Source organism: Haliotis rubra, unplaced genomic scaffold (assembly GCF_003918875.1).
Source record: "Haliotis rubra isolate DU_JTF1 unplaced genomic scaffold, ASM391887v1 Scf826, whole genome shotgun sequence".
In the NCBI taxonomy this organism is placed as follows: domain Eukaryota; kingdom Metazoa; phylum Mollusca; class Gastropoda; order Lepetellida; family Haliotidae; genus Haliotis; species Haliotis rubra.
The window spans coordinates 366,177-376,758 of record NW_025767553.1 but is presented as its reverse complement, the minus strand read 5'-3'; the positions used below and the strand labels follow the sequence as shown (position 1 = coordinate 376,758).

At 39.0% G+C, this 10,582-nt stretch overlaps 1 protein-coding gene across 1 annotated transcript; it reads right to left on the bottom strand.

The window, feature by feature from the left end:
• Nucleotides 1-499: 499 nt before the first annotated feature.
• On the bottom strand, nt 500-9,682 carry LOC124262192. Its single transcript, XM_046696648.1, has 6 exons — nt 9,576-9,682; nt 6,158-6,198; nt 5,473-5,585; nt 4,443-4,622; nt 3,350-3,396; nt 500-673 (listed from the first exon to the last, which is right to left on the bottom strand). The coding sequence occupies exons 2-6, from the start codon at nt 6,196-6,198 to the stop codon at nt 545-547; spliced, it is 510 nt and encodes a 169-aa protein (XP_046552604.1). The 5' UTR covers nt 9,576-9,682; the 3' UTR covers nt 500-544.
• Between the last annotated feature and the right edge of the window lie 900 nt (nt 9,683-10,582).

Genomic DNA, 10,582 nt, shown 5'->3' with positions numbered 1-10,582 from the left:
AAAAAATGAAAAGAAAACTATATTTTCCTAGTTAGCAGTTCAGCGGTTTTGAACCCACACTCCTTCCCTTTGTTTTAGCAAGCTGGTAGCTCAAGGTGGTAGTTTTAGAGTTATCTCCCTTTACAAAACCACATGTAAAACATCAGAAATTCTTCATGGCCTTCAATCCGGTTATATCCAAGTCAATCACTATCATGTAAGTAATTATTCTTCCCATCTCATCAATGTAATGTTATTTTCTATCATTTAAAGCCTAAATCATGTCAGATTATCTGTTATTTTATCAAAAAAGACATATTTTTTCACCACTTGAGCTGCTAGTCATTCTAATGTTTATTTTTTGTTTCTTACAGTAAATTACCCTCTCCGGAGGTTCTGTGAAGTTCCCAAAACTAAATAAAACTCTGAAAACACCACAAGTAATAGTAGTAGTAGTAGTAGTAGTAGTGCTGCCGACAAACAGATATCAACGCGTGTAAGACATACAACAACGCAATACAACGATGGATTGTTTATTGTCTCACAACAAACACATTATATGGTTTCATCCCACGGCGAGGAAGGGTCTTCCGTTTGGGACGTGCACGTTGTGGACGTGCCCGTGGCCGTGTGGGTGGACGTGGTGGACGACCCCGCCAGGCAGCAGACGTTGGTTTCCGGCGTAAGCGTATGCCTAAAGGACCGAAAATGTTGAATTTTAAAAAAGTGCTTCGGTTCTAATTTTCCTTCAATCCCGTAAACACCACTTTGTATAACACAATGTTTATTAACTTAAGTCAATGTAGAAGACGCGTGACTTTTTCTTCCTATCCATTTTTTAACAAAAGATTATCAACCTGGCCATTGTAACGACAATGTTCAGCTACACTTTCATAACAACATGTAGAACCTCAGATCACCGTCACCTGTTCGAGGAACATTGTTCATCTGAAATGCTTTGGGGCAATATCTACAAAAAGCTTAAATCCCGTGTCCGGGTTAGACCATTCTCTTCCCACAGAGGTTACTTGTCATATCTTCCTACGAACCTCTGTTCTAATACGGCCATATTTCCCGGTTCTCGTAAAATCCCCTAGCGTCAAAAGATCGCAAAACGAATTATCTCCCTTCTTTCTATCCAATCAGAACAGGTGTCACATCGACTTAGATTCAACTTGACTAACACAAGCAAATGTGGGGCCAAAAATATCCCCCCATCTGCCGGGGACTTGTGTTGATGTTACACACAAGACGTTTAATGGCTAGCTTGTCCGTTGTCAACGAGGTCGATGGAGACGCCACTGATCCGCCATAACATGACTGAGTTCTGTCTAGAAGAAACGTTTGCACATCGCGCAGGGGAAGAAGTTTAGTTTTCTCGAAGCATACGGAAATTACCGAGGCCTTGCGAATGATCACTTTTGAAACAACGTCGCTGATTGCACAACTAAATCTGATTGCCTCCAATCACGAGTCTTGAACGCTCACACCATGAAAGGGCCGTATTAGAACAGAGGTTACGTAGGAAGATATGACAGGAGTAACCTCTGTGGGAAGAGAATGGGGTTAGATTTGGTCTTCATCAAAGCATGCTAGTCGTATGAGCCGGGGACGGTGGGGTGGCCTAGTGGTTAAAGCGTTGGCTTGTCACGCCGAAGACCCGGGTTTGAATCCCCACAAGGGTACAATGTGTGAAGCCCATGTCTGGTGTTCCCCGCCGTGATATTGCTGGAATATTGCTAAAAGCGGCGTAAAACCAACCTCAGTCAGTCAGTCAGTATGAGCCGACTAACGGGATCGGGTGGTCGGGCTCGCTGGCATGGTTGACACATGTCATCGTATCCCAATTGCGTAGATCGATGCTCATGCTGTCGATCACTGGGTTGACTGGTCTAGACTGGATTATTTACAGACCACCGCCATATAGCTGGAATATTGCTGAGTGCGGCGTTAAACAACAAACAAACCAAATGCTTAGGTAATGAACTGCCCAGAGATCGGAAGGTCCGATGTTTGATCCCGCCGCGCCATACCTTAAGGCGTTAACCCTTTTAACCCTCTCAATGCTACTGTCGAACCCATTCGACAGGAGAGCAGCATAATGACATCCCAAATAAAACTTGCACTAATTATTCAACAAGTCGGATTTACGTGTCATTTGAATTATGTATAGAATGCATTAATTCTTTTAGCATACAAGGTCAAACTGGTTCCGTGATATGCCAATTATATAGTCAAAAAAAACAATGTTTTGTTCCTGTGAGCTATGATTAATCATTCTAAATAGTGATTTGTGATAAATTTGGGTTTGCCAGACGAAATATCTCCAAATTTACTGTTAGTATTCAATAACGAAAGAGTTTTACCAGACAACCCCCTATCTGTGACATCACATCCGGTGACCTTTGCACTTACCAGAAAACAAGTTAGATTTCGCGATCTTAATTTTCGTTTCTCTCTTGTCATATTAAGCTGAAAATGATAAATGAAACACTTGGAGAATGAGAAACTCTTCAACTTTCGCCAGGGCTTCAACATGTTAGTCTGTTCTTATCAAAATAGCAATATTGTATGTTGAGGTTGGACGAAGCACGCCATGTTTGTTCTTCGTACGTGTAACACGGTGCAACACTGGTTTTCTGTGGGCTTGTGTCGAAAATAATGAACCATAACACTTGAAATTAGGACTCGTGAATATTCATAAATCATATATTTTATTCTGCAATTTTCATGACATGACACGTTGGAATAACGTAGTAGTGCCATGTTTACGACAAACGTTTTTGATTATTTTTTTCAGAAATGTTTTTAATTTTGTCGTCGCGCTGATAATTGCCGATACAAATATACGAATTTAAAGTCAGATAATTATGAGATATCGGAAATAAGAATTTTGAAAATTTGTGCTAATTTAACAATTTATTCAGGTTCCTTATATGAAACGCATTCCACGGCCAATCAAGTAATTCACTTTATTCAGGTAAATTCAAGAAAATTTTCATTATTTAAGTTTGCCTTGTCATTAACCTCTGTATGTTTGAAATTATCAGGATATTTTTAGATAATTATGTTCATTTTTGTATCTAGTATTAATGTCTTCTTTGACATTAATGTGCCAAATATTTTTTCAGTTGTCCCTTAATTAATGACACACCGACTGTTTGAAATCACCCACCTCTTTACAACGCTTTATGCTGAAATTAATTCAGCAGGCTAAAGGTTAAATACACAACCACCCTTAACTGAATATAACCCTCGCTTCTTCACCCGGAAAATACAGAACCGATTCGTTATGGACGACAAATCACTGTGTCCGTCCTCGTTACATCGGAGAGAAAAGACAAAACCATAATCGAACTGTTAAACTTACCAAGTCCATGTAAGCGTTGAACTCAGCTCTTGAGACAGTTCCGCTCCCTGAATAAAACAGATCATTGGTATAAAATCAGTTACTTTCAAATATCTATTGATTTTTTAGGGCTATTAATTGTACATCTCTATTATACTGAACAAAAGAAGTCGGATATCATCAACAATTTGGGGGTATATTCATGAAATAATGTTCTCAGTTTTCACTTTAAAGCAAATCCATGATGCATAACTTTTGATTGCTCAGTATACATGAAAAGAACTCCAAAGTCTATATCGTTAACTGTGTGAGATACAAACACGGGTATCCTGTCCAAGATTCATAATCGGACCAAAGGCATCATAAGGTCTGATCAATATAACTGTACATTTTGTGCCATTTTGTTTCTCTATATATGTAATAAAGGCGGTGGGGTAGCCTGGTGGATAAGGCGTTCGCTTGTAACGTCGTAGATCCGGTTTCGATTAAAAGTATAACTTCTATGAACCATGTCCTATTTCAAATAAAACTCATTATACCGGCTGTGTGTATACCCTTAAATACCTAATAGTATGTAAATATCAAAAAAAATTCCTATACCACTGTAACTGTTATGTATATCGACCGGACGTCTTTCATACAATAAACATCTTTTGACTTGACCTTGACTTTTGACTGTGTATAGTTTTATCTTCCTGAGTTTGGTTTTACGCCGCTTTTAGCAATATTCCTGCAACATCACGGCGGGGGACACCAGAAATGGGCTTCACACATTGTACCCTTGTGGGAAATCGAACCCGGGCGCTTTTACCACTAGGCCACCACCGACACCAGAAATAGGCTTCACACATTCTGCCTATACGGTGAATCGAACCCGGGTCTTTGGTGTGAAAACAGCTTTAACCACTAGGCTGCTCCACTGCTCCATATATTTCATATAGACAAAACGAGATAGTTTGGGAGCTCTCAAACGTCTTTTCAGGCCTACACTTGTTCACCGAGGATGGGATGGTACCTCTTAACTCATCCTGCCTATAAAGTCTCATTTCAACCGCACAGAATCGATATTCTCGCGATTTCCCGTTTAGATCACGAAGAAGGAAGGGCGGATTACCATCAGTGTCAGCAATGTTCATCATGGGGAGGATATCGTCCTCGGTGATGACGCCATCTCTGACGCCGTCGAAGTAGGAGAAGAGACCGTCGGTAATCTTCTCCGAGTCCAGATAGGCGTTGATCCAGAAGAATTTGAAGTCATTACGGGTCGTGGCTGTTGGCGTTGTCGCGTCCGGTGCTGTAGAAAATACAACGCCGGTCTACGTTACGAGAAAGTTCGTCTGCACAGAGAGCAGTGGTTCGTGGGTTGATGGCCGGGCCATGACACCTTACAAGATGGTAGTTCTTGGTACCCAGTTATCACGGAGATAGAATGTGGATCGGTTGGTTCAAAATCAATAAACTGTGTGTGAGTGGACATCGATTTTATACTATGGCATGCTACGACAGGTCGTAATTTTACGAACGCTTTGTGGATCGGGCAATGACTAGTAATAATAGCGACATACACGCATACAAGCACGTCAATGTATAAATGCAGTCATTTACAACCATATGCCACTTCCCTTCTACCGAATGAAGCCATAGAGCAAGGGACTGGCTCCGACAAACCACAGATAAAAAACTGGGATTTAACCCCTGATCATCGGATCCGGGGACGCCTAAGGGTCTCAAATCTGCAAAGCGAATTACGGCCCCTTATGGAACTGGGTCATCACTGTGCCACGGCATTTAAAGAAGGCCTCACGGTGCTGACAAACCACTGTCACATCGTGAGCGAAGATGGTATCGGATCCTGGAGTGAGTGGTATGTACATAATCAAGTCTGTAGCAGACAATCAAGTGATCAACAGCATGAGCACCAATCTACGCAATTGGAATACGATGACATGTGTCAACCCAGTCAGCGAGCCTGACCACCCGATCCCGTTAGTCGCCTCTTACGATAAGCATGGGTTACTGCAGATCAATTCTAACCCGGATCTTCATGGGTATCACAACTATTTGCAGGCTTTAGACCATTAGGTCACTGTGTCCTTTATTATAGTCATGTGTAAATAACCTAAATAATAATAAGTAATACAAACTTGGTCTCATCATGTTCCTAAAGAACAACCCGATCAAAGTCGTAGTGAGGGGAAGGGAGTTGCCGTTCAGCATGTCGTTCCATATCTGCGTGTATTCCTGCGCCTCGCCACAACTGAAATATCACCAAAAATAAACTCTTTCTAAAATTGTATGTTTACGAATTGGACTGACAGGAACCCAATGTCAGAATCAGAAAATGAATTAAAAATAGTTTCATTGGTTTGTTTCATAATACGCTACAAAACTGTGCAAATTTTAATTAATATCAGTTATTATTGCTGTTTTTATTAAACACCCTTTCAGGGGTGGAAATAACCCATTGCCCGACGCCCGAGTCCAGTGTTTTTTTCTGTTGGACAAGCAAATTTGTATATCACACTGTACCGGTGGCCAGTTGACTTTCCAATATTAATTATGTTGTTTGTTAAAAAAATCAACAAGAAAACGGCCGGTACAGTGGAAAAATTATCAGGGCAAGTGATTTTACATGTGCCACTGTACCGGAGTACACCAGCAATTTTAAAGTTATTTCCAGCCCTGCCTTTCATTGTTATGGCGGTGACAAAAATGGTATTCCTAATTTGTTCTTTTTCCTATAAACTGAAAAGATGGGTTCTGTCGATCTCAATTTCTGAGGGTATGTGACGAACATGCATGTGTTGTGTAGGAGGGGTGTAAACGTACCTGACAAGAGCCACAAAGACGCAAACTAGTTTCAACTCCATCTGAAAGAGATTCCTTGTTTCATTTTGACATCACAATATTGAAATGAACATGTGTGACATCATAAAGGTAAGAATAAATGCCATCCCTGGAACGTATATGTCAGTGAGTGAGTGAGTTTTACGCTGCTTTTAGCAATATTACAGCGATATCACGGCGGTGGACACCAGGAATGGGCTTCACACATTGTACCCAAGAACGTATATGTACCAGGTGAGGTGAGGGATTCGAACCACGGACGTCCACCCACTGGAAGTAGCACTATCCGCTTTACTATATGCCGTATATATAAACTGAGAAGCAAGGGAAAGATATTTTATCATGTGTTATAGTTTAGATTTAAAATACCCGAAGTTAGCAATATTATATCCAAACAAACGAGATGCTCTGCCTCGAAGTCCCGATATTTTTTGTTCATATATTATTATTTGTTTTAAGCTTTTATAAATCGAACAATACACAACTTAAGACAAGGATGTGTTGTGAGTCCAATTCTATTTTCCCTATTTATCAACGAATTGTACTACGATATTATCGCAAATGGTAAGCATGGCATCCAAATGTTTCCAGATCTCTTAGAACTTTTTCTTTTATTTGCTGATGACGTAATTCTTTCATCAGAATCTGTAGTTGGACTACAAACCCAGTTGAATATTTTGGAACGGTATACTAAAACATGGGATTTATCCGTTAATCTAGATAAAACTAATATTGTTATATTCAGAAAAGGTGGCCGGATATCTTCTAAAGAAAGATGGTCCTTTAATGACCAACCTGTAATTGTCTCTGATCATTACACTTATCTTGGTGTCAAGTTTACTTCCGCTATGAATTGGAAAACATCTGTTACTGCTTTATCATTGAAAGCTAGGAATGCATTGATAAGTCTTTTATCTGCCTTGTGGAAAATTGGTGTATTGACGCCCAGTATTTACTTTAAACTATTTGATTGTCAAATTCAGACTATTCTTTTGTATGGATCCGAGATCTGTTTTTTAGTGCTATATTACTAATTATATGTATGATCTTTATTTGCCTTAAATGCTAATTCATATTCATGTTGAGAAAATAAAACAATGAATCTTATTATATATTCTGTTTTTCTTTAAGTAAATGTCATGATAATAACAAATTTCTTATATTGTTTTTAACAAGAGTTTATGATATGAATAAAGAAGAATGGTTAAATTTGGCTCTTTGAAGCGCATATGAAAACCTGTGAACCTGAAATTGAAACCGGTAACTGAAACTATGTCGGATTGTTGGTAACGGAAACTATGCGGAAACTATGTCGGATTGTTGGTAACGGAAACTATGTCGAAAACTATGTCGGATTGTTGGTAACTGAAACTCTGCGGAAACCTGTTGGAGTCTTATTAATAACTGAAACCTTGCGGAAACCTGATGGATTCAAAGTTAACTGAAACTCAACGGAAACTTGTCGGAGTGTGGGTAACGGATACATTGCGGAAACCTGTTGGAGTGTGGGTAACGGAAACCGTGCGGAAACCCTTAGAAAGTGGGTAATTGTAAGTTTCCGTTATTGCGGAAACTCAATGTAAAAGAACGGAAACTCCCTGGATTCTAGGTGGAAACTTAAGTTTCAGTCCACTTTCCACCAGGTTTCCGCATTGCGGAAACCAAGTTATTTTTGCTGTGTTGGGATTACAGCAATATGAACGCATAGAAAAAATACATTTGATGGCCTTTAAGAAATTTTTAAATGTTGGACCATCTACACCGAATTGTATGGTGTACGGTGAATGTGGGAGGTATCCCCTGTATATAAATGCTCATATTCGATGTATAAAGTTCTTGTTTAAGATATTGTGTATGCAAGAACATTGATTACCCAAATAGGCTTATAACATGCTTGTTCATTTGGACAACATTGGTAAAGTGACGTGGGCATCTTATGTAAGAAATCTTCTGTTTTCACATGGTTATGGTTTTGTATGGTTAAGTAAGTCAGCTGGTGATGCAAGTTTGTTTTTAACTCGGTTTCGAGAAAGAAGTCTTAATATGTTTAATCAAGAATGGTATTCAGTAATAGATAATAGTTCACGGTATGACTCATAGAATATACAAATCACTACTCCAGCCGGAGAAATATCTGTCGTTTTTAACATCAAAGAAATTAAGATATCCATTTATACGTTTTAGGTTAGGTTTGATCAACATAATGGTAAACGAAGGAAGACTTTTTTATATTGAACGATGCAAGAGAATGTGCCCTCCATGTAATATAGATGTGGAAAATGAAATCCATTTTTACTTGTATGTCCTTTTTATAAAGATTTGCGTACGAAATATATAGCTGAATATTATCTATGTAAGCCACCTTCATTAACTTTTAAACTGCTTCTTTCATCAACTGACCAGCATGTAATAATAAAGTTGTCGTACTATATCAGTTATGCTCTTATTAAACGTAACAATCTGATAAAAACTTTGTAGACCCGTCGTATTTCACTACTTGTACATAATTTACTGCCTGTATCATGATTTGCTGTTTGGATCACTAATTACTACTTATTGCACCATATGTATAATGTATATGTATAACTCCAATGTATATGGGCCGGAGGCCTTTTGTACAATAAACATCTTTGACTTTGACATATATCTCAAACATCTTATCCTCAAATGAATGTTTCAATCAAGAAACCAGTTTCGTCACAAATATTCAAAATTTGAAATTTGTGGTTGCTACATCTTATTTACTCCATTCTTCACTGACCCAATATATTTTTACATAAAAATTCCCGGGGGAAGATGACATTTTGAAAACCGATGCAGTTTAAAAAAACGTTGGTTGGATAGTAATGTGGTTTGATATCAGGTTTAAACGTAAGCGACAAAAGTCGACTTATTTTCTTCTGCCCTTCAGTCTGTGTGGGATCTGGGAGAGGGGAACTTTATAACGTCCGTGGATTCAAACACGTCGGGACAAGTTGGCCCAGTAGTCTGCGTCGACGCGTCTCTTAGCACCAGAGGTGATCAGGGTTCTAATCCGAGAATGATGTTTCTAGATGTCCACGTGCACATCTCAATCATTTCGGGCTTTTCGTTGAGATGTGAATGAGAAACTGTTGAAAACGGCGTTAAACTCACTCACTCACTCGATGAGTGATTCTGATAGTATCATTATTTCCTATCCATTCATATGAAGATGCTTAAGATTATTTGTGCAGTGTATTACTTTGAAAACGTCGCCACTTCAATAAATAACGTTCGACAACTCTGGGAACACATTCGAATAAATCACATTTGTTTTAGACACGGTCCATGCATGTTGCTAATTCAATACTATAGTCTTTATGATTTTTAAATAAACAGATGAAAAATACATTTATCACGCATAATCTAAGGCACCCACCTTGGTTTCCAAGCCAAACTAGAGTGAACCGCTGGTCAGACCTTATCTTTCTCCCACGACACTCCCGAAAGGTTCACATGTTCGCGTGTCGTTGGAGACCGCGTTGTTGTATTCAGTGCGGAGTTACCGGAAGTGTTGGCATTTAGCCCGGAGTTACCGAAAGCCATACCGCTGTTAGGTTGGAAAAAATGGCACATCTTTAAACGACATAAATTCAAATATATATGTCAATAAACTTTATTACTAAATCACAGATGTCTTCAAATCCTTAACTCGGTCATTGATTGTTTCCAAACTGTCTTCGTGTTTCTCATTCTGATATATCGTGGATTCTAGTATATGGTCAGTTTTCATCAAAGGAACGTTGTTTGTAAACATACAAAATAATGTTTCCTTCTGGGTACTGTTTGTCTAGTTATGTGTAAATTATGTGCAAGTTGAGCGGCTTTTTGAAACCTGTTATCGTGTTTAAATAAATACTGTAAACCAAACGTCACTGTGTTCTTTAATCTGATTGGTTGAAAAACGTGATCAAATGGTATTTGATTCCCGAAAATTCTCTGCGTATTAATACATACAAACATCGCTCACACCATTGTATTGTTACGTCGTCAGCTGTGATGACGTCATTTAAATCATATTGTGACGTAAAGTCCGAATGACGTCACAAATGAGCAGTTCCAGATGCTACCATGGGAGACAGCCGAAACGGCCGTCTGATGACATTTCACTGCTGTACCCGTACTCGATGTCAATGAGAGCAGACACGAAAAACGTGTGTCGACCTTTCCGTTTACTTTTGTGTTTACAATGTCGATAAACATCATGTGTTGGCGAATTTCCGGGTGTTATTGAGTATTTGAAGCACGGGAATATGCCGGAGGTTTCAAATGAAATATTCCCGTGCTTCAAATACTCAATAACACCCGGAAATTCGCCAACACATGATGTTTATCTCCTAATTATGATCGACATAACGCAACATGAGTATTCAGAAAGATCAAGGG

Bases quoted from the DNA above. Each gene is read 5' to 3' on its own strand.
- LOC124262192 (XM_046696648.1), bottom strand. From the start codon at position 6,198: ATGGAGTTGAAACTAGTTTGCGTCTTTGTGGCTCTTGTCAG. The intron at 5,586-6,157 runs GTACGTTTACAC...GTGATATTTCAG, and splicing joins GTCTTTGTGGCTCTTGTCAG to TTGTGGCGAGGCGCAGGAAT. The intron at 4,623-5,472 runs GTTTGTATTACT...TATTTTCTACAG, and splicing joins TAGGAACATGATGAGACCAA to CACCGGACGCGACAACGCCA.